General features: G+C 38.8%; 1 protein-coding gene across 2 annotated transcripts in view; it reads left to right on the top strand.

The window, feature by feature from the left end:
* The window catches only part of MAGT1 (magnesium transporter 1), an 81,049-nt gene extending 62,263 nt beyond the window's left edge, over nt 1–18,786 (top strand). Inside the window, exons 8-11 of one of the 2 annotated variants that reach the window (XM_036902669.2) lie at nt 340–414; nt 2,128–2,191; nt 2,752–2,842; nt 16,737–18,786. In XM_036902669.2, coding sequence (XP_036758564.2) covers nt 340–414; nt 2,128–2,191; nt 2,752–2,821 — 209 coding nt within the window. In that variant the 3' untranslated portion in view covers nt 2,822–2,842; nt 16,737–18,786. The remainder of the gene's footprint in view (nt 1–339; nt 415–2,127; nt 2,192–2,751; nt 2,843–16,736) is intronic. The other variant, XM_036902670.2, reaches the window with a different exon arrangement.
* The last annotated feature ends 6,139 nt before the right edge of the window (nt 18,787–24,925 follow it).

Here is a 24,925-nt window from a genome sequence, read left to right as displayed (position 1 = left end):
TTTTTGAATGTGTATGAGGTTGGAACAATAGTTGAAAGAATTTCCTGGAAGGTTATCTCAAAGTACAATTTCAAGAAAGCTCATATTTCATCTCTAAATTAAATAGTGGGACTTTAAAAAAAAATCAATGTTTATTTGTACAAATGAAGCAGTTGTCCAACCTTAATACTTCTTATGATGTCTTTCTGTGTAGGCACAAAATTACTTAGTTTAGTTACAGTTCTTTGTAATTAAGAGTTGAAGGTTTATTCCTTCAAATTTTCTTCATAAAAGACTAGGAATACTAAAGTGGTATGTGTTTGTGTCTGTGTGAGTTTCTCCTTAAATAATTTTTCTAAGATGGTGGGGTTACCTTAGGGATGGTGCTTTTATGTGAAGCTGCTACATCTGACATGGATATTGGAAAGCGAAAGAGTAAGTCATGTGTCTAAATGTTAACAATTCTGCCTTTAATACAGAAAAATATCCTCTATGACTTTTCCCTTAGTTATTTTACTTCTTTACTATTATAAAAATTATATAAGCTCATTATAGAAAATATGGAGAAAATAGGAGTATGAAACGTTTGTGGGAAGAGTTTACCCATTATTCCACCATTGAAAAGCTAATCATTTTCATATTGTTATATAGTACCTTCCATTTGTAAAAACATTATTGAAAGTATGGGTAAAATTTTGAATTTTGTATCCACCCTTTTTAACTGGAGTTATATAATTCACTGATAAGTAATTTCTTATACATAATTTTAAATTTATGCTCTAAACTATTCTGATTTTGTTAAATGTTTAGTGTTTTTTCAAACTTCCATTATAATATTTCTTTAGTGATTATCATGGTACATTAAGTTTTATCCTCATTTCGTATTAATTCCTGAAGGTAAATTTCTAGAAGTAGAAAGACTGGTCCTGCATATGAGTATTTTCAGTTCTTTTGATGTTTTAAAGTGATGATATCAAATTCTTTCCCCAAAGGTTATAATAGTTTAGATTACTACTCATGGTATTTAAGAATGCTTGTTTCACTGTAGCTTTATCAGCATTAGATAGCCTTATTAAAAGTGTGTGTGTGTGTGTGTGTGTGTGTGTGTGTGTGTGTGTTTGCTAAATCAGCTAAGGGGGAAATGTTACATTATTTTGTTCTTTGGTTATTAGTGAATTTGAACATTTTCCAAAATGTATTAGCTGTTTGTGTTTTTCCCTTCTGTAAAAAGTGTTTTTGTCTTTTGCCATTTATCTGTTAAAATCATAGTCCTTTTCCTTTTGGTCTGGGTGGACTCTTATATATTAGAATATTCACATAATGGTATTTGTTGCAAAGAAATGCTAACAATATAATTTCATTTTACTTACATGAAATTAGTTTAAGTCAGACTTTTCCTTTAATGGTTAAAAGTTCAATGTCATCAAATTGACCCAGCTAAAGTCCATTTACTATTTTTTCTAGAAAAAAGATGATGACATTGGATTTCAAATTTGGGAGATATTTATTTTGCTGAATTGAAATGAATTTTTGCATATTATAAAAACAAAATTAATGTATCAGTTTTTTATCCAATCAATATACATCCTTTCTTTGCTTGACTTTTTAAAAATTGCCTATTTCAGTATTCATTATTGGGAAAAGGCCATCTGAGTACTACACTGCTCACATGAATTTAAATTGTAAAATATTTTGGGCACATATGTTAAAATAATCACAATTTGATTTACTTCTAAGATTCTAACCTAATGAAATAATCGTAAATAATAATAAACATTTCTTTAGCACTTATTATGTGTCAGGAACTGCCCTAAGCACTTTTAGGTATGGTCTGTGAAAAAGTAGAATACAAGCATATACAGAGTGATCATACATATTTTGTACACACAAACACGCATGTGTGCGTTTGATTAGGAAAAAAAGACTTTTCTACAATGAACATGTGTTAATACTCATAAAAAAATATACCTGACATTTACATTTTAGCCCGTAATTATATTGTGTGAAAATTTAAAAAGGAAAAAGAATTGTTTGCTAAGTATAACAAAACTAAGATTGTTTTTAGTTATGGTCAATAATATATTTCCCTACAGCTCCCATTGCTGTAGTACAAATGCTTTCCCACATCCCTTCCTCTCTGCTTTTTAGCCAGTCTTAGTCCAGGGACTCAAAAGAACTTCAAGTTACAAGAATCATACTTAAGCATTGTGAGGTCAATTTCTGGAGTTAAGGTTAGTAACTGCAGTGCTAAACCAGAGCATAAGAGATTAATGGAGAGAGCTATGAATTTAAGGCTACAAATCAGGGTTTTTTTAACCTTCATTATTCAAATGAGGAATCCATGTTGAGGCAGTGTAGAAATAAAGTACTTTAAAGTGAGACTGTCAAAATGATGTTCCTGGACATCTTTAAGCCAATGTTTATCAATACAATAAGGCTAAGGGTTTAAAAGTTAATTAAGTGAATTGGTGATTTCTTTTCAGTAGTAAAATTTTCTAGAACTAAATTCTTGACTGATGGCTTTAAAGGAATTCATTATTTCATACAATTGCACAAGTATGTAAATGGACCTACTCTATTAAATTGTAATGGAGCAAATTAAAGGGGAAAGCAGACTCATGAAGATACAAGAATGGGGATGAAAATTGTTGGAAAGTTGAGATTTACCAGTAAATTATAGGCCTTGCCTTTCACTCTTAGAAGTGTTGACTAAAATTTATGCCCTGGTTCGTAGGCTTAACATGCTAATTTTACTCTTTTGTCTTTCTGCAGTAATGTGTGTGGCTGGTATTGGACTCATTGTATTATTCTTCAGTTGGATGCTCTCTATTTTCAGATCTAAATATCATGGATATCCATATAGGTATGATTATTAAGCTTCTTCCCACCTTAACTTTTCAAGGCTCTTTAGCTGGCAGAAACAGAACATTGGATTAGTATCTGGTTTGTAGAGAGTATAACAAAGAGTGTTTAAGAAGGTCTAGTTGGCCTGAAATGTTCTTAAGAGATCTCTAAGGCTCAGGGAGGGAATTACTCTTGTGGTTATAAGTTCCTGATTTTACTCTTTTAATAGCCAAGAGAAACGTACCTACATGGGGTTGTTGTTAGTGAGCTTTACAATGTGAGTTACTATAGTTCCTATCCTTTTAATATATCATTGTTGGGGGAGTGTTGTGTATTTTCCTCGGTCTTGTCCCTGCTGCAAAAAGAATTGAAGGGCAGAGACACAGTAGTGAAGCAGAGTAAAGGTTTTATTTAAAGTTACTTAAAGAAAGAAAAAGTACAGTCCACCTCAGCAAGGAGAGGTGCCATGAAAGGTTGGAGAGAGAAAGTTTAAGATTAAAAGGTTATGCACTTAGAAAGTGCAGGCAACCTCAGAGAGAGGAGTGCCCTGAAAGGTTGGGGGTTCCCCCTTTTAAGGATTTTTCAGGAATGTGGCCATGGGCTGGGGGTGCAGACTTATTAAGTGGTCCCTGAATATTTAAAATTAACTTAACACAAAGAATTTATTGCTCTGATTTCTCCCTGAGATACAGGGAGTCTTGGTCTGGGAGCATCTCAAACAAGACCACCTGCCCAGCCCCCAAGGTGGGCTGAGCTATTGTCTGTTTGTTAAAGACTAAGTTAAAATCTTCTTAATTTCCTGGGTTTTTAAAATACAATCTTATCTTTAAAATGGAATCCTTCCTGCCTTTTACTATGTTTATGACTGTGCCTGCATGCTAAATTAGTTGCCTAGGTTGCAAATTACTTGATTGGGGCTTTAGGAGGAAAAATAACATATAGGTAAAGTTAAAAAAATAAGCCTGGCCTGCATGATTAACACAATAAAGACATGGGCTTTGCTGAGGTACCCTCTTTTATCTGGGGAATAATCAAGCATTACAGGCAAAGTTACTCTTGGCCTTTTGAGCTTTAACTGATTAACTCATTAACTCTGGGTCTTTTTAATGGGCTTTCCTAGTCTTATTCTCTTTCCACCCCGCTCATACCTATTTTCCTGCTTAACATTCCCCCCCTCAAGCAGTTGGGACCCAGATCATTGGGGTGAGGGTTAAGGACCACTCTGGCTGCTTCCTGCTTGTGAGGGACAGTGTGGTTATTTGGGTCCCTCTGCTTGCTGATGTCAGGGTGGTGAAAATTAGGACAGGAAGGGTGCCCAGTTAGGGGTTTTAGTTGCTTTCTGTCTGTTGAGGCAAGGAGGACTCAGACTGGCTGTAGGGGTGTCCGTCAAGTGGTCCCATGAAGATGGAAGTGCTGTCATCAGAGGAGTCATTGTGGGCATCAGGAATCTGTCAGCAAAGGCTTCTGAAAATAAGTTGAATGAGGTTAAAGGGAGAATAAGGCTGAGGATTGGTGACATTGGAGATATTAAGGACTGTCCCTGTCCCAATTCCAATGCCAAGAGTTTTTTGACCCAATGAATAGTTGATTATGGCCCGGGACTTGCCTGCATAACACTTAGTGGCATTGTACTTATCGTTGCCCCACCATAACTAGAGGCCAGAAGTGTTGCCTTGGAAGTATGGCTCTCTGGTAACTGTGTGGTTAAGGCTATAGATATTAAATTGTTCTCCATTATTAGGGGAATCCTTTTGGAATTGTGGTTCCCATTTGTGAAAAGTGTGATTATATATTAAAGTTGCATTACAGTAGGAATAGTTGAGGATTCTAAAGGGGGGACCGGTGCCCCAGGAATTAGAAAAGCATAGACTGGCTTTTGCAGCTAGGCGATGGACTTTACCTACTTGTTCACCAGGTGTTGGAGTGACCCACTGTAGATTGAGAGGTCGGGGGCCTCCACCAACTCCCTCATTTTTGATGGTAGTATAAGTTGTGTAAGAAAAACCTCAATATTGTGCTGTTGTATTAGCAATAGTTTCTAGTGACATTGGGATGCCAAGAAAATCTGTATCATTTTCAAGATGATCTCGGCGGGGACAAATCCAGCAATTGATTTGGTTAGTTACTGTAGCAATTTTGTTAATCACTGGCAGTAGAGGGTGTATGGCTGCCAGGAGAGGAACTAATAAGGTGAGAGTTAATAATAGTAATGATGGCATGTTTAAGGCCATTTCTCTTTTTTAGGTATCATTGATACACAATCACATGAGCAACACTGAGGTTACTAGATTTCCCCCATTATCAAGTCCCCACCACATACCCCATTACAGTCACTGTCCATCAGCATAGTAAGATGCTATAGACTCACTACTTGTCTTCTCTGTGCTATACTTCCTTCCCTGTAAGTCCATTTCTTTTTAAGGTTTAAACCCAATGGGCAGAAATACTTCTGGCTAAAGGAAAGGGGTTGTACAATAGCACAGGAAAAGAATAATAAGTCCCACTCTCACAAGGATGCCCAGAAAGAGTTAGGGAACTGGAGTTATGGGGCACTTATCTTAGGTGGCTGTCGCTTGAAGAGATATTTCAGATCTTCTACAGGCTCACACATGTAGCTAGGTTCTTGGGTCTTGTGACTCTGTGCTGCTGGATCTTTCCACAGCTTTACATGAGAATGATGGATCCAGCTGGAGACTCCAGGGACCTTGACAGCTGAGGGGGTAGACATAAGGACAGCATAGGGTCCTTTCCAAATAAGCTGCAGTTGAGATTGGGGTGACCTGTCTTTCCAGACTTTGATAAGAACTTGGGTCCCAGGGCTATAGAGAGGCTTGTTCTCTGATGGGTCAGAGACTGTCCTGGGTAAACCCAAATTCTCTTAAAGCCTGTTGAGACTGATGTTATAGATGTGGCACATTCTGATCAGGCACTGGCCTCAGGAAGTTGGCCAACTTATCAGTTCGTAAGGGCTTGAATTTTAAGGACAACAGGACTTTAATCTCTATGGACTGTAGTCTGGAAGAAATACATTTAGTTAAAAGGTTTAGTAAGCATGGTTCACACAATGGGGCTAGTAAAAGCATTAGTAGGAGTTTAGCAAAGGGTAGTGGCCAGGATGTCCAGTTGGAACTGAATTGTTTGTGATACTGAGAGCTTTGATCAGCTAGTTTCTTCACTGCTAGTCAGAGACAGAGGTTGAAATACTTGTCTGACCAACATCTAGAGTTGGATTTTCCATTCTGGAAGAACAAACTTGACGAGGAGATAAAGAATGCATGGCTAAATATGAGGATTAGGAATAGTAAGATTTTTAATTGAGATGGGAGAAAATTGGAAACATTTGAAGAGTCAGACAGATATTTGAGGAAACTAGAATTTAGGGTTTAGTTTATTTTACAATGACTAGTATTAGAATCTAGTATAGATAAGGCTGCATTTTGAAACAATACTTTTCTCTCTAAAGTCACCCCCATTTTTATTAGAGGTAACCATATTAAGAAAATAAGTTTAGCTTTAGAACACTTGGCTTGATTATTTGCATAAGTGCAGCAAGAAGAGCAATTGATCACATAGGATCTTTTAAATGTGCTCTGCTAGAACTTTTCATAAGGAATTTCAGATTGAGGTTTTAAGGGCCTCTTGAGCAGGAAAGCCAAGCCAGACTTGCCATCAGGTTTTGCTGGCAGAACCTGTAGATTTGGGTGAAGTCCTCTCTTCTCAAGGTCCCCAAGATATTCTGAGGTTACCACACCTGCCAGGAAGTGACCTTCCTTACTTAATAAGGCTGCTGGGAACCTTGTAAGCAAGGTACCAGGCCAGTTCTTCCATGGGGCTTTGTTGGCTCCATAAAGTCAATCTTAGTTCCTTTAAGCTTTCTGCTCATATCTGAGTCTATGCACATGTCTCAAATATGACATTTCAGTCAAAGCCTTGGTAATAACCAGTGTTTTCAACTGTGTCCTGTCACAAGGAGAGCAGATTCTTATTGAACTTATGCAAATAAAAATACTGCCATAAAATATGAAAATAGTCACTGAAAGTTTTAAATTCTGGAGGGATCAGGTAGAAGGAGAAAGATACATGTTTCCATTATAAAGGTATAATTTACTGAAGTGCTGTAAGCTAGTTTAAGAGGAAAGGATAAAACAGACACTTCTTTTTCTGTTTAAGAGATCAACATTTGAAACAAAATGTCTTGTAATTAATTTTTTTAAATTTTATTTTGGTATCATTAATTACAATTACATGAAGGACATTATGTTTACTAGGCTCCCCCCTTCACCAAGTCCCCCCCACATCCCCATTCACAGTCACTGTCCATCAACATAGTAAGATGCTGTAAAATCACTACTTGTCTTCTCTGTGTTGCACAGCCCTCCCCGTGCCCCCACCACCACTATACATGCTAATCGTAATGCCCCCTTTCTTTTTATCCCACCCTTATCCCTCCCCTCCCACCCGTCCTTCCCAGTCCCTTTCCCTTTGGTAACTATTAGTCCATTCTTGGGTTCTGTGCTTCTGCTGCTGTTTTGTACCTTCAGTTTTCTTTTGTTCTTATACTCCACATATGAGTGAAATCATTTGGTACTTGTCTTTCTACGTCTGGCTTATATCACTGAGCATAATACCCTCTAGCTCCATCCATGTTGTTGCGAATGGTAGGATCTGTTTCTTTCTTATGGCTGAGTAATATTCCATTGTGTATATATACCACATCTTCTTTATCCATTCATCTACTGATGGACATTTAGGTTGCTTCCATATCTTGGCTATTGTAAATAGTGCTGCGATAAACATAGGGGTGCATCTGTCTTTTTCAAACTGGAGTGCTGCATTCTTAGTGTAAATTCCTACGAGTGGAATTCCTGGGTCAAATGGTATTTCTATTTTGAGCATTTTGTGGAACCTCCATACTGCTTTCCACAATGGTTGAACTAATTTACATTCCCACCAGCAGTGTAGGAGGGTTCACCTTTCTCCACAACCTCACCAACATTTGTTGTTGTCTGTCTTTTGGATGGTAGCCATCCTTACTGGTGTGAGATGATATCTCATTGTGGTTTTAATTTGCATTTCTCTGATGACAAGCGATGTGGAGCATCTTTTCATGTGTCTGTTGGCCATCTGAATTTCTTCTTTAGAGAACTGTCTATTCAGCTCCTCTGCCCATTTTTGAATTGGATTATTTGCTTTTTGTTTCTTGAGGTGTGTGAGATGTTTATCAATTTTGGATGTCAACCCTTTATCAGATCTGTCATTTACGAATATATTCTCCCATACTGTAGGATACCTTTTTGTTCTATTGATGGTGTCCTTTGCTGTACAGAAGCTTTCCAACTTGATATAGTCCCATATGTTCATTTTTGCGTTTGTTTCCCTTGCCCAGGGAGATATGTTCAAGAAGAGTCACTCATGTTTATGTCTAAGAGATTTTTGCCTATGTTTTTTTCTAAGAGTTTTGTGGTTTCATGACTTACATTCAAGTCTTTGATCCATTTCGAATTTACTTTTGTGTATGGGGTTAGACAGTGATCCAGTTTCATTCTCTTACATGTAGCTGTCCAGTTTTTCTAGCACCATCTGCTGAAGAGACTGTCATTTCCCCATTGTATGTCCATGGCCCCTTTATCGAATATTAGTTGACCATATATGTTAGGGTTAATGTTTGGAGTCTCTATTCTGCTCCACTGGTCTATGGCTCTGTTCTTGTGCCAGTACCAAATTGTCTTGATTATTGTGGCTTTGTAGTAGAGCTTGAAGTTGGGGAGTGAGATCCCCCCCCACTTTATTCTTCCTTCTCAGGATTGCTTTAACTATTCGGGGTCTTTGGTGTTTCCATATGAATTTTTGAACTCTTTGTTCCAGTTCATTGAAGAATGCTGTTCGTAGTTTGATAGGGATTGCATCAAATCTGTATATTGCTTTGGGCAGGATGGCCATTTTGACGATATTAATTCTTCCTAGCCAGGAGCATGGGATGAGTTTCCATTTGTTAGTGACCTCTTTAATTTCTCTTAAGAGTGTCTTATAGTTTTCAGGGTATAGGTCTTTCACTTCCTTGGTTAGGTTTATTCCTAGGTATTTTATTCTTTTTGATGCTATTGTAAATGGAATTGTTTTCCTGATTTCTCTTTCTATTAGTTTATTGTTAGTGTACAGGAAAGCCACAGATTTCTGTGTGTTAATTTTGTATCCTGCAACTTTGCTGAATTCCGTTATTAGCTCTAGTAGTTTTGGAGTGGAGTCCTTAGGGTTTTTTATGTACAATATTATGTCATCTGCAAATAGTAACAGGTTAACTTCTTCTTTACCAGTCTGGATTCCTTGTATTTCTTTGTTTTGTCTAATTGCCATGGCTAGGACCTCCAGGACTATGTTGAATAACAGTGGGGATAGTGGGCATCCCTGTCTTGTTCCCGATCGCAGAGGAAAAGCTTTCAGCTTCTCGCTGTTCAGTATGATGTTGGCTGTGGGTTTCATATATGGCCTTTATTATGTTGAGGTACTTGCCCTCTATACCCATTTTGTTGTAAGTTTTTATCATGAATGGATGTTGAATTTTATCGAATGCTTTTTCAGGATCTATGGAGATGATCCTGTGGTTTTTGTCTTTCTTTTTGTTGATGTGGTGGATGATGTTGATGGATTTTCGAATGTTGTACCATCCTTGCATCCCTGGGATGAATCCCACTTGGTCATGGCGTATGGTCCTTTTGATGTATTTTTTAATTCGGTTGACTAATATTTTGTTGAGTATTTTTGCATCTACGTTCATCAAGGATATTTGTCTGTAGTTTTCTTTTTTGGTGGGGTCTTTGCCTGGTTTTGGTATTAGGGTGATGTTGGTTTCATAGAATGAGTTTGGGAGTATCCCCTCCTCTTCTATTTTTTGGAAAAATTTATGGAGAATGAGTATTGTGTCTTCCCTGTATGTCTGATAAAATTCCGAGGTAAATCCATCTGGCCCAGGGGTTTTTGTTCTTTGGTAGTTTTTTGATTACCACTTCAATTTCGTTTCTGGTAATTGGTCTGTTTAGATTTTCTGTTTCTTTCTGGGTCAGTCTTGGAAGGTTGTATTTTTCTAGGAAGTTGTCCATTTCTCCTAGGTTTCCCAGCTTGTTAGCATATAGGTTTTCATAGTATTCTCTAATAATTCTTTGTATTTCTGTGCGCTCCGTCGTGATTTTTCCTTTCTCATTTCTGATTCTGTTGATTTGTGTTGACTCTCTTTTCCTCTTAATAAGTCTAGCTAGAGGCTTATCTATTTTGTTTATTTTCTCGAAGTACCAGCTCTTGGTTTCATTGATTTTTGCTATTGTTTTATTCTTCTCAATTTTATTTATTTCTTCTCTGATCTTTATTATGTCCCTCCTTCTGCTGACCGTAAGCCTCATTTGTTCTTCTTTTTCCAGTTTCGATAACTGTGACATTAGACCATTCATTTGGGATTGTTCTTCCTTCTTTAAATATGCGTGGATTTCTATGTACTTTCCTCTTAAGACTTCTTTTGCTGTATCCCACAGTAGTTGGGGCTTTGTGTTGTTGTTGTCATTTGTTTCCATATATTGCTGGATCTCAATTTTGATTTGGTCATTGATCCATTGATTATTTAGGAGTGTGTTGTTAAGCCTCCATGTGTTTGTGAGACTTTTTGCTTTCTTTGTACAATTTATTTCTAGTTTAATGCCTTTGTGGTCTGAAAAGTTGGTTGGTAGGATTTCAATCTTTTGGATTTACTGAGGGTCTTTTTGTGGCCTAGTATGTGGTCTATTCTGGAGAATGTTCCATGTGCACTTGATAAGAATGTGTATCCTGTTGCTTTTGGATGTAGAGTTCTGTAGATGTCTATTAGGTCCATCTGTTCTAGTGTGTTGTTCAGTGCCTCTGTGTCCTTACTTATTTTCTGTCAGGTGGATCTGTCCTTTGGAGTGATTGGTGTGTTGAAGTCTCCCAGAATGAAAGCATTGCATTCTATTTACTCCTTTAATTCTGTTAGTATTTGTTTCACATATGTTGGTGCTCCTGTAGTGGGTGCATATATATTTATAATGGTTATATCCTCTTGTTGGACTGAGCCCTTTATCATTATGTAATGTCCTTCTTTATCTGTTGTTACTTTCTTTGTTTTGAAGTCTATTTTGTCTGGTACTAGTATTGCAACACCTGTTTTTTTCTCTCTGTTGTTTGCATGAAATATCTTTTTCCATCCCTTGACTTTAAGTCTGTGCGCGTCTTTGGGTTTGAGGTGAGTCTCTTGTAAGCAGCATATGGATGGGTCTTGCTTTTTTATCCATTCTATTACTCTGTGTCTTTTGATCGGTGCATTCAGTCCATTTACATTTAGGGTGATTATTGAAAGGTATATACTTATTGTCATTGCAGGCTTTAAGTTTGTGGTTACCAAAGGTTCAAGGTTAGCTTCTTTACTATCTTACTGTCTAACTTAACTCACTTATTGAGCTATTATAAACACGGTCTGATGATTCTTTATTTCTCTCCCTTCTTATTCCTCCTCCTCCCTTCTTCATATGTTGGGTGTTTTGTTCTGTGCTCTTTTTAGGAGTGCTCCCATCTAGAGCAGTCCCTGTAAGATGCCCTGTAGAGATGGTTTGTGGGAGGCAAATTCCCTCAACTTTTGCTTGTCTGGAAATTGTTTAATCCCTCCTTCATATTTAAATGGTAATCATGCTGGATACAGTAATCTTGGTTCGAGGCCCTTCTGTTTCATTGCATTAGGTGTATCATACCATTCTCTTCTGGCCTGTAGGGTTTCTGTTGAGAAGTCTGATAATAGCCTAATGGGTTTTTCTTTGTAGGTGACCTTTTTTTTTCTCTGGCTGCCTTTAATACTTTGTCCTTGTCTTTGATCTTTGCCATTTTAATTATTATGTGTCTTGGTGTTGCCCTCCTTGGATCCCTTGTCATGGGAGTTCTGTGTACCTCTGTGGTCTGAGAGGCCATTTCGTCCCCTAGTTTGGGGAAGTTTTCAGCAATTATTTCTTCAAAGACACTTTCTATCCCTTTTTCTCTCTTCTTCTGGTACCCCTATAATGCGGATATTGTTCCGTTTAAATTGGTCACACAGTTCTCTTAAAATTCTTTCATTCCTGGAGGTCCTTTTATCTCTCTCTGCATCAGCTTCTCTGCATTCCTGTTCTCTGTTTTCTAGTCCATTAATGGTCTCTTGCATCTCGTCCATTCTGTTTTGAAGTCCTTCCTGAGCTTGTTTTATTTCTGTATTCTCCCTCCTTAGTTCTTGCATATTTCTCTGCAAGTCCATCAGCATGGTTATGACTTTTGTTTTGAATTCTTTTTCAGTAAGACTCGTTAAATCTATCTCCCCAGGTTCCTTCTCAGGGGAAGATGTAGAAGATGTCGAAGCTGTCTGGGTTAGTCTTGCCTGGATCAAATTTTTTTCCCTTTTCATACTGATAGTTGCAGTGGAATGCTATTGACACGTTTATCAGCTGGGAGAGTCAAGGCTCTTTCCACTGGGCTCCTGGCCTTTACTGGGACCACTGCGACCCCTAGTGGCTTGTGTTGGGCAATTGTGTGTAGACTGGGTCTTTGTATCTTGCCTGGCCGTTATGGAGGAAGCTCCCTAGCCGTGGGTGTGGCCAGCCTCAGGCTGCTGCTCTGCTATGGCAGGGCCCCGGAGGGGTAATGGACGGGGGGCTGTGTGGCTCTTTACCTCCATGAGGGGTCTCAGATCTGTTTCCCAGGGGGTCAGTGCGTCCGAAGTTCCCTGGAATGTCCAGCTGCTGGACTGTGACCCGGGATGCTTCCATCCACCTGTGGGGTCCCTGTCCCTTTAAGACTTTCAAAAAGCACTCACTTTTCTTTGTCACAGGGGCACCGGCTTCGGCATCCACTCAAAGTTCTTACTGTCCTGTTTCCCTAGGATCCAGCACCCCACGCATGCACTTTGTGTGCGCTCTGGTGCGGATGGCTGGGGCTGGGTGTTTAGCAGTCCTGGGCTCCCTCTCCCTCCCCGCTCCGACTCCTCTCCTCCCACCGGGAGCTTGGGTGAGGGGCCTTGGGTCCTGCCGGGCTGCAGCTTGTATCTTACCCCTTTCACCAGGCGCTGGGTTCTTGCAGGTGTGGATGTAGTCTGGCTGTTGTCCTGTGTCTTCTGGTCTCTCTTTTAGCATTAGTTGTATTTGTTGTATTTTCAAAAATATATATGTTTTTGGGAGGAGATTCCCACTCTCCTACTCATGCTGCCATCTTGGCTCCACCCCTAGGTAATTAATTTTTGCTTTGCTCAAATCTCGGTTTTTCCCTAGTTCTGGAATAAAACAATTATAAATGATAAAGTCTTAGAAATGGCTATGGTTAACAAAATTGACAAGAAAATTTGGTTATTTCTGCAACATGTAACAGTTTAGCAATCTAAAGTTTAGCATCATTCATTTAACAATGGTTCCCAAGTAATTATATATTAAATAAATAAGCCAAATTAGCCTAATATTTTTCCCTGATGAAGAGAAAAAATTCCTCTGACATGTTCCAGGAGCCCTCTGCAAAATATCAGAGTTAACTAGAGGTAAAAGCACCTTTTTGAATTTGGTTTTAGGAAGTTGTCTAAAGAGAGTTTTTAAGGCATTTGCTTAAATAAGATTATATGTTGTTAAGAAACAATGTTTAGTTATTTATTTAACTAAAGTGACAATAAATGATTTTAAAGGCAGATACAGAGGGCCACATAGTTGTTAGCAAAATTTAGCTCTTTTAATATTAAGATTTTTGTCTTTTTGAGTATGCAAACATACTACTAAAACATTAAGTACAAGAATAAGCTGTTGTAAACTGTGATACTAGCATGTCTTTATGCACAGGAGGAAGATTTTTTTTTTCCCACAGAGCATCTTTGTTATTATAATTTCTGTTTGGGCCTACTGAGCCAACAGCAGTTTAATAGGAAACTGTATCAGGCAAGTGAAGGCTGCTAGTAAACCTACCAGCCTCTTTAATAACTTTTTTGCTCAGCTAACATCAGTTTTAAGCTGACATCGGGGCAGAAGTAAAGTAGGGAGAGGAGCAAAGAGAGGACTGTATCAATTTTGCAAGCTTGGCAGAGTTCTTTTGGCTTCTGAAATAGAAGCAAGCCTGAATGTAAGAGACCCTTGCTCAACTACCCACCCGCTTGCAGTTTGAGAGTCTCAGGGTCGAATTGGGATCAGTGGGAGAGAATGCAGCCTAACAGTGTGGCTCATCTAGGAAGAAAGGAACTCTTCCTGTCCCAGACATCTCTGAGAGCAGGACAGAAGACTGTAGTCCTGAGGACTGTGTTAGAGATCTGAGCCCAGTATCCCAGAGGTCTTGGCACAGCCAGCTGCTCAGGACCTGACGCATCCTGCCTCAGACATCTCCCAGTGGGATATTTATAGGGAGGAAACAAATGGGTTAGAGAGCCTAGTGTTTCAGAGTCTATCCCAGAGATCTCAGCGTCCCAAGACCTGAAAATCTATGCCTGTTTTCAGATGTCTCCGATAACAGGGTGGAGGACGGAAGTCCTAGTTTAGGGCTTAGGGGGGTGGAGGACTAGAGTCTCATGGCTTCCTAGTGAAGGGTTAAAGGGGGCTTACTACAGGTGGTCCCATGAGACGTGGCAGGTGTTGACAAAGGCTGACAGTGAGGTGTTATGGGAGCCTGAAGGAGGCTCAACCAAGTCAGGCAGATAGCTAGAAAGCTGACTTGTAATAAGCAGGCAAGGGGAAAGACTTATGAGAGGAGAGCGGCGAAGGAGGTACAAGTGCAGAGGAAATGGGAGAATAGGATTCTAGGGTAGAGATTTTCAAGAAAACTTTGGTCTCTATATTTGCTGAGTCCCAATTGGTTAAGGTTTGGGTAGTAATTATAGATGCCAGGGTAAATGTGGAAGAAGGGAAGAGAGGCGGTTTTTAACTGAGCTCTTAGAGTCATATAAAGGGAGTGTTCTGGCCAGGCAAGCCTCGTGGAGATCTAGGAGCCTTGTCAGGGGACAATAGGAGGTTAGGGTCCCTGGGGAGACTATCTGACTAGTTAGGAAAGACCATCTCCGGTTGCCTGGGCTGAGGGAGGCAGCTGTGAGGGGGAAAAAAACTGCTGTGCTGAGAAAGAGGTTGTGGCCCTAGGCTATGGTGCTCCCCCACTCCCCCACAGAGTGGGAGGTCAGAGTTAAGTGGGAACTGCAGATCCCATCATAATAAAAGTCTTTTTCCCTCTAAACGGAAAATAGAGAAAATAGAGGCGACATGATGACAGAAAGAACTTAGTGCAAAAGGGATAAAGAATCATAGAATAAAGGTGAGTGAGAAGGCTCTTAGCTCCTGCAGGGAGCCGTTGGAGAGAGGAGAGTAAATGGAGAAATCTCCTGGTTCCTCTGGGTGACATTCCCCAGGATCCAGTAGTGACCTGCCTCCCAGGGAGGGGTTCCCCGCAAGGTGGACACAAGTGGGTACTGCGTCCAGCTGGGTCTGGTGGACATCTCATGGCCAAGGGATCATGAGAGGGGGTCTTTGGGGTTTGCCTCAATTAGCTGACCAGCACATAACACAGAAAGCTTGGAAGAGGGAAGAAAAGAAATAGAGCGAGTAGGAGAAATCTGAGAACACAGAAAAGGCAATCTCTGCCTGGATGTATTAAAACCTGCGTGGGGATTTGCCACAGGGTTGGAGTTGGGTGCTTTTACAGTGTGCCTCCGCTGCATGGACATTGTCTTGCAGTCGTCGGGGTGCCTAATGCAATCTTCCCTGGTCCATGACCAACTTATCCTGTCATGGGAGTCTTTTGGCAAACACCCTGTGGTCTTTACTGCTCAACCCGTGCCCAGAGTGCGGCTGTTTTGGTCCATGAGAGACAGAGAAGGAAGGGAGGGATTCCCAGAGAAGAGGTAGATAGTGAGTGAGATGTGCCAGCCAGGGAGTGAGGCACATGTGGCTTACCGGGGGTGGAAATCATCCGAGTCCCAGAGCACCAAATATGTTGGTGGGAGAGGTCGGTTTGGCTTACCGGGAATGAAAATCCATTTGAGACATGGCACCAAATAATGTTGGATGGGGGCAGGAGGGGGGCGCTGTGTATTTTCCTCTGCCCTTGTCCCCGCAGCGACAAAGAATTGAAGGGCAGAGACACAGTAGTGAAGTAGAGTAAAAGTTTTATTTAAAGTTACTCAAAGAGAGAACAAATGCAGCAGGCAACCTCAGCAAGGAGAGATGCCCTGAAAGGTTGGAGAGAGGAAGTTTAAGGTTAAAAGGTTACGCACTTATGACTGAGGAAAATACACAACACTCCCCAAACAGCATTGTCCTGTTGTATAAAGGATTACAAACACTAAAGGTACAGAGTATCAAGTGATATTTTTGAGACACAATTTCTTCATATTATTTTTAACACAAGTTTTTAGTAGATAATTTTGAACAAATCCCAGGTTGATTCATTATATTGTGATATGCCTAGATGCCTTTTGATCAGTGAATAACATTAATCTTTTTGCTTTCTTTTTTTTTACAAACCTACTTAATTTTATAACCAAAACCTACTATAACTTTGATTCCTGACTTATAATCTTCTAACTTTATACTTTTATTCTCCTTTGTATATATCTTAAAAATAATTTCTCCTCTATACAATACTAACTGGGATACAAGGGTAATCTTGGTGGAACTTCTGTTACTTATTTCATCACCATTGTTGAGTCAATTATTAATTGATATCTCTCTTCAGGAGATATTTTAAGTTGAGGTTATGTCTATTTCCTTTTTCTCCTAAGATTACGTCAGTATCTCAGGGTTTCTCACTGTTATTGATACTCAAACTGTATTCTATATGCGCCCAAATGCTCTTTGATCTGTTAAAATCAAAGATATTATTAGAAATAAAGCCTACTTTTCTTTCAGAGACTAATAGATTGGTATATATTTTTGTTTCAGCTTTTTGATGAGCTAAAAAGGATCCCAGAGATATGTAGACACTGGAGTAATGGAAATTTTGAAAGATTAAAAACGTTTGTGTGTTTGAAAAGAAGAATGCAATTTATGTATTTTGTATTACCTCTTTTTTCAGGTGATTTAAATAGTTAATCATTTAACCAAAGAAGATGTGTAGTGCCTTAACAAGCAATTTCTTGTCAAAATCATGAAGTATTTGCATACTATTCTCCTCTGAATCTTCCCTTCCCAGTGAACTTTGTGGAACACTTAATTTAATAGAATTAAATATATTATAAACATTTAAAAACTACTACTTAATTTTAATTATAACAAGGTTCAAAACTGCCTTAGTTAACTTTTGGCTATCTGATTTTATATTATCTTATCCAAAGGTAGGAACCTGACCAGGTGTACTGCATATGCCTATTACACATAACTGCATTATGAATCTATTACTTAGCTTTTCCATCTTTGCATGGATGTGTATACTTGGCCCATCTTTCTTTTTGGGCAGAGAAATTATATGTGCTATGTGGTCTTCTGAGAATGGAACATAATTCTTCAGAATACATGTCTAGCCTTTAGATAAAAAGACTAGCCAGACCTCCTCCTCCATCTGTCCTACTGAAATGCAGTGCTAGCTGTGCTTCTTGGTAGCTGTAGATGTTAAAAAGTATCTCTAAATACAGGATTATGATTTTTGCATGAGTGTGGTGTTAACTACCTTGTATTTGGAAAGATTTCAGGTTCATTCTGTCTCTCTAATTTTATTTAAGGTGGGCCCCCTCATAAAAATGTAGCTTAGTGCTAAAATCAGTATAACTTAAAACTGGTCTAAAATGTTTGTGCAAATTAGAAATTGTCACTTACTTTATTAATATCTAAGAGAAAAAAAGTAGGCTTATCTGGTAAAGTTGATTTCTGTATTACATTTACAACGTATTTAATTAACTTGTGTTTAGGGAAAGGATTGCCCTAGATTGGGAAAATAAAATAATTGAGTTGTTGCCTATGAATAGAAAGTAAATGTTTCTTGAAAGCTGGTCTGTTTTTGCTATTATTTTAGCCTTCATTTTCTCACTTTAAGTAGAGAAACAAAGTAAACATTTTAAGAGGTTTTGTTTGAATTTTGTCTTTTTTCCTGTCAGTGAAAATAACCATATGTGCTAACCAGATTTTTGTGAAGAATTTAAGTTGATGGTTATCATTAGATCTAACAATAACCATAACTTCATAGTTACAAGGAGTATCCTGAAATGCCACCCCTATTACGGGAATATGAGAATTGTGATTATGAAAAAAAATTTTAAGATATCTTAAGAGTATTAGATTATAATAATACTGTGACTGCCTGCTACTATTTACCATCTAATAACTCTCCCATGTGGTCTAGAAGTCTTCTGTAATAAAGGTTCGCAAAATGAAATAGATATAATTGCCTAAGATGAAATGTTTAATGTGGGTTTCTTGGGTTTTGTTACAAGATTTGGTGGGTAGGGGGATGTAGTCGACCTTTTACTCATTAGTGGATCCACTTGTTAATTTCTCCCCTGTAAATTGTATGATTCTGGACTCCTTATCTGCTGTTCTTGTACTTGTCTTAGGCCAAATAAGTTTATGCAGTGATTCTTACGAGACTTGTATGAAAATGCCCTGATTTGTACAAACTGACTAGAGGAATACTACTGCCATGCAGTCTGTATAGCTTCAGAAAATTTGCATTGAGCATTGGAAGAATGACAGTTTTTTGGATTTGTTTTGTCTCCCTTAAAAGTACATTCTTCAGTAAGGAAAAACATTGCACTCTGGCTAAAATCTGTAGAAAGATTCATTACACATGGAGTACTGTGACTTTTGTGGAAATTTTGGAATTAGCTTTCATCTGAAGTGCCTTAAGTAGATTATTCATTTACTTTTCTAATAATGGTTTAAATATTATATGTTATGCATTTTTAAAATACTGTTCAGAATGACACATTGTAGTAGCAAAGATAACCAAATGTCTGGCTGTTTGCTTTTTGACTATATCAATAAACTTTTACAATCTAAATTCTGACTTTTGGATTAACATCTAAATAGCGGTGAATTTAAAACACTAAGCTGCAATTGTAATATTGGTATATTCCATTTTGAAATTACAATTAAATTTTTTGCCCTAATGACAATGAGTTGATAGGCTAATTTCCTCAACTATTTCTAGATTGACATACATTGTTCCAGGATTCCATATATTATCTTTCAATGTTATCTTTTTGTTTTCATCTATTAAACCAGTCAAAACAGCCAAGAAAAGTAGATGAATGACTGTTTGCAGTGGTTGATCTAGCTTTTGCCCTAGTCAGTGAATGCTGTGACTAGGTTAATTCCCTTTTGGTACTAAATAATTTATTTGAAACAACTACCCAGACAGATTATCAAATTGAGACAGGGACCATGGGCTTAGACAGAGTAGGGTGAGGGTCTCCAGAAAAAGCAAGGCAAGATATTTACAGTCAAAGCAATGTAACAATGTAAAGTCCCTATGAAAACTGTGTTCAGCATTATGTAAAGTCAAGGTCACACTAATTCTCTAGGGTAAAGATACCAGACTAAGAATATAGACATCTTCAGTGAGATCAGTTAAAGGTCAAAAGGCCAGGAGCAACTTGGCCTGGAATGTTTGAATGTTCTGCAAGGGTATCTCAGCATAACCCGTGACTTCACTGTAAATAGCCCTAGCAAACAGACAACAACCCAACCCACCTTGAGGGCAGGGAAGGTGGTACAAGTCCACACCCTGAGCCCTCAAGTCCCAAAAGTCCTCAGCTGTCTATAAATCCCCTAGACAACGCACCACCCTGGGCTCTCTTGTCCCCTCCTGGCATGAACCAGGAGCTCTTTCCTCTCACTATATCTCTCAATAAAAGCGTCTGCCCTGGCTCTCCTACCTTGACTGTTTGCTAAGTTTATTATTTGACTCAGCAAACAAGAACCCCGTCGTCAAAGTTATATGAGACTGGGCAACAGTTCATTTAATAACATGGAGTAGAAACACTGGGCAGGAAGTAAAGAGACCTGGCTTTTAAATAATTTTTATTTACTGTTTTTGTCTAGCTATATGACCACAGGCATGCTGGTCACTTGAAATGGGTCCACTGTGGACCTGTTTCTTTATATCAGTGTGAGTGCATTGGACTAAATCATTTCAGTGTTCCAGCACAACTGTTCTATGGTGCAAAATAATAAAAATGTCTCTAAATTTTGAACAGATATCATTTGTGATATTCAGGTTTGGTGTTGAATTAAAGCCACGGAGATATAGGATTTTTTTGATCAGTTTTCTGAAGAAGTTGTGAAATGCTTGAGGCTATTTTAGCTGAAAATCATTTAATAATATGTACTGAAATATTTCTTACAAAAAATACACTTGGAATCCATATGTTAATATCAGATCTTGATTTCATTTGGGTTCTGTCCAAATATGAACAAAGGATAAAATCAATAACTGAAATACTATGCTAATATTATAGTCAAAGCCAAAGGGACGTTGGATACCATAAAATCAGCCCCTTCATTTTGACTACCTAGGGAGGTAAAGCAATTTACTGAAGGTTATTCCAAGGGAATGCCTACAGGTTTCCCATTTTCCTGCAAATTCCTATGGATTAGGTTTCACTTGGAGATGCAAATTACTTTCTGGAGATGTGGAAACCATAGTCAGTCTACCTTGATTGCTTCCTGACACCTAGATTGCTGGGAAAAGGGTACTAATGAAAGAGGCATTTCCCAAGAGAAGCTGATGCAGGCTTCAGAAGAAGGGAGTAGTTTCAACTGACTCCCTTTAATGTGTGAAAGTAGAACTTAGGTGGGAAGACAAACTTTTATTCACAAAAGATGCAAGAACAATAGCCTGGAGATTACACTCCAGAACTTTGTTTCTATACATCCCTTTCATTTTGTGTTCTCAATTTGTGAGTGTAATTAGGTGAAAAAATACCAATGACTGTCAGTCATAAAGAGAAATGCAAGTCAAAACCACAATGAGATACGACCTTGTGATTCTGAGGTTCTTGTTTTCAGAGTCAAGGAATGAACTTAGCAAATAGTCAAGGTAGGAGAGCCAGGGCAGATGCTTTTATTGAGATATACAGTGAGAGGAAAGAGCTCCTGGCTCATGCCAGGAGGGGACAAGAGAGCCTGGGGTGGTGCGTTGTCTAGGGGATTTATAGTCAGTAGAGGATTTTTGGGAATTTAGGACTTAGGGTGTGGACTTGTACCACCTGCCCCGCCCTCAAGGTGGGCTGGGTTGTTTGTTTGCTAGGGCTGTTTACAGTGAAGTCACGGGTTATGCTGAGATACCCTTGCAGAACATTCAAACATTCCAAGAAAAGTTGCTCCTGGCCTTTTGACCCTTAACTGATCTCACTGAAGATGTCTATATTCCTAGTCTAGTATCTTTACTCTAGAAAATTAGTGTGACCTTGACTTTACATAATGCTGAACACAGAGTTTTCATAGGGACTTTATATTGTTACATTGCTTTGACTGTAAATATCTTGCCTTGCTTTTTCCGGAGACCCTCACCCTACTCTATCTAAGCCCATGGTCCCTGTCTCACTTACACCCATTAGTATGGTTACTATAAAAAAAAAAGTAAGTGTGGGCCCTTAAGGATATAGATAAATTGGAAACCTTGTGTACTGTTGGGTGGTAGAAATGTAAAATTGTACAGCCACCATGGAAAATAGTATGGCAATTCCTCAAAAAATTAAAAATAGAATTACTATATGGTACAGGAATTCCACTTCTGGGTGCATATCCAAAAGAATTAGAAGCCAAATCTCAAAATGATAATTGTACACCTACATTGATAGCAGCACCATTCACAAAAGCCAAAAAATAGAAGCACATTGATGGGTGAATGGATAAACAAAATGTGGTATATACATATGCTGGAATGTTACTAAGCCTTAAAAAGGAAGGAAATTCTTACAACATGGATGAAACTTGACTTTATGCTAAGTGAAATAAGCCGATCACAAAAAGACAATGCTATATTATTCCACTTATATGAGGTACCTATAGTAGTCAAATTCATAGAGACAATGTAGAATGGTGGTTCTCAGGAGCTGGGGGAAGAAGGGAATGAGAAGTTATTGTTAAATGGATATTGTTAGGATAGGAGGAAGGAAAAACAAGGACATGCAAACAGAACAGAGATGCCATAGGGGGAGAACAGACCAGACCCCAAAGTCCATGCCTTATATGGAAAGGGGACAGCTCTTCCTGAATTCCATCCTTCTGATGTGCCAACTAAGACCTGGATGTCAGCTTCCTCCCTCTTGGAAGGAAAAAAGTTTCTAGTTGTCTATTATGTCACCTTTAGCGAATAATACCTCTCCACACCCCCTAGGATAGCTTGCCCACTCCTCCCCCTTCTAATCCCTTATAAGCCCCCACCTCCCTGACCGGGTGTGACTTCCCTGGCCTGTGTTTCAGACCGTGGAACATCACCCGGGAGTGGCATTCAAATAAACTACCTGGCCCTTTGTTGCCTCTCTTTGCCTGCTTATTTAGCCTAAAATTTATCTTACAGATACAGAGTTTCAGTTTTGCAAGATGAAAGTTCTGGAGGTTGTTTGCACAACTGTGTGAATGAACTTCACAGTACTGAACTGTACATTTAAAAATGGTAAGGATGATAAATTTTATGTATATTTTAGCACAATTCAAAACTAAAATACTAATGCCTTGGCCCTAATCCCATATTGGCATATCCTCACTGACACCACTTTGTAGTTGATCATTGTTCTGAAAATATGAGTGCACCTGGATAGAGAATGACTCATGGTGGGAATGTTGAAGCATGGTCTTCAGGCTCTTTTCAGTGACAATTTAAGGACATGAAGATAAACCCTGCTTGCAGAATCAGTGATGATTGATACATTCTAATGAATGCATTGTAAATAAGGACTTCCAGATGGGGAAAAACATCAAGATGTGTTGCCTCCACCTCATATCCAGACTCAGAAATTGTGTTTGATCTGAACCTTCCAGATTATAATGCCTAACCACAGTTCTATGACCAGCAGTTGCAGCTAGAGATCTTTGGGTCTGATGTTCTTTTTATCATCTTCCAAAAACATGAAATGTTTTCTCCTCATCAAATGCAGCTCAAACATAATTTCTGGGAAGCTTTCCTGATCTCCCAGTTTGGGTTCTATACCCTTCCTCTCTTCAGTGAAAGCTGCTCTCTGTTATTCTATCTTGTAATTGCCCTTCCCCTACCCTAAACTGTAAGCTCCTTGGAAACAGGTGTTGTCTTGATCATCTTTCTTTGTTCATTTTCTAAAATGCATACATAGTACATGCTTAATAACCTTTCACTGATTGAATAAACAAAAAAAGGTCTTTACTCTCGAGTTGCTTGTGGTCTTCTGGAAACAAACATATAACAAATGCAATCCTATGTGCTAGTGGAAAAATATGTGTTATATTGTGGGTACAGAGAAAGGTTTGATCACTTTCTTGGATGGGAGGAAAGGGAGAGGATTCTGTGACAATTTGAAATTTTAAAGAATAATTAGTTCACAAATTTTTTTTCAAGTACTGAAATGCCAAATACTCTTATTGGTATAGTAGCATTTCAATACTTAAATCTGAAGTCCGAGTCATTTACATCCTGAATCATACCCAAAGAGTTACGTAGTACTTGAAAGTTTCTAAATGAATAAGAGTGCAGTACTTTAAAGACATTCTTCCAATTCCTATCCCTCTTCCTGTTTTGCCGGGAGCCATGCTACTCACGCTGTGTAGTGAAGCTCAGGCTGGAGGAAGATCCTCACAAAGCAGGGGCCTTCGCAGCTGGCTCCCTCTATTACCCACCTCGATTTTGTTATTCTCCATTATACTATTGGCTTTGTTTTTGCTTGCACTGTTGTCAAGGGCTAAGCTAACCTTTGCTAAGCAGCACGAAAAGGAGGAGAACATAAACTTCCCAGAAGCTTTTCAGGACAGTGGTGCTGAAGAATAGAACACGTAGAGGCCCGATGGCAATCTTGGCATAGAATACAAAAACCTGCAGGTAGCTAGTCAAACATTGACTACCCCATCTCCACCTAAGTGGGAATGCCCCCCTTGTTTGCAATGCTAGTGAAATTAGTGATGAAGAGTTTTATAGGAAAATTAGAGAAATAGAGTTATAGGGGAATACTGAATGGGATTACCCTGTCTGACACTTAATCAATCTTCTCATGTTTTCTTCCCTCTGCTACTTCTATAGTTTTTCTTCCTTCCTAATTACAGCCCTTTACTAGAATTCGTGCCTATACGTGAAATTACCAAGTACCATAATTCTTCCAAGTGGTAAAGATACTTCAAGACAGGTGCTGGGCCTGGAAGCCACGGGACATAAATCTGCAAAGAAGTGAAAAGCTAACCTTTCCGAAGAATATTACTTCTCTCTCACTTACCAGCTTTACATCTCCCTGTATGGCCCCAGAAGATGGCTGGTTAGCCAGAGATGGGTAAGATTCCTCAAGGGAGGAATAACCTAAGACAGGCACAGTTGCAGGGGGGGGCCATCAGGTGAGAAAATGGGGACCAACAGAGGTGAGGCTTAGAACCTCACCCCCCAGTTTTGAGAGAAATCTTCTACACCCATGGATGTTTTGTTGCCCTTGTCTAACTTGGATTAATACATAGTCTATAGGCACAGACCTGTTCATCTACACTCACCTTCTTACAGTTCTAAATCATGCTTTCTATCTTTATCTTGCATCTACCTATGATAGAATAAATATTATAAGGGGATAAAATGTACCCATTGCATTAAAAAATATAGATGATGATACCTGCCTAGCTAACTGTAGTGGTGAGTGACCTGTATTTCACCCTGACCTGATAGACTCCATAGTCACTGCTACATGCTCATGCTGCACGTTTCTGTGGTCACATGCATTACTTAGAAACCGCTTTGCATAGAAACAAGAAACACAATAGAGTACATATTGCTAAGAAAAGTTTAGGTCAAGGAAGAGAAAAAAATCACCTGTCTAACACTTGGCTAACCATGTATAGATTACAAGGAAACAGAAAAAAAATAAAAGCTTGCCTATGCGTGTTAATCAAAAGAACAAATAAAAAATAATCATATCCTTGTGCAAAATCGTATAAATAAAGCTGTCATCAGCACTTTGTCGAGAGACCAC

The sequence above is a fragment of the Manis pentadactyla genome, chromosome X (genome assembly GCF_030020395.1).
Source record: "Manis pentadactyla isolate mManPen7 chromosome X, mManPen7.hap1, whole genome shotgun sequence".
Classification (NCBI taxonomy): Eukaryota; Metazoa; Chordata; class Mammalia; order Pholidota; family Manidae; genus Manis; species Manis pentadactyla.
Note: the sequence above shows the minus strand (reverse complement) of the source record. Positions and strands in the feature narration are given on the sequence as shown.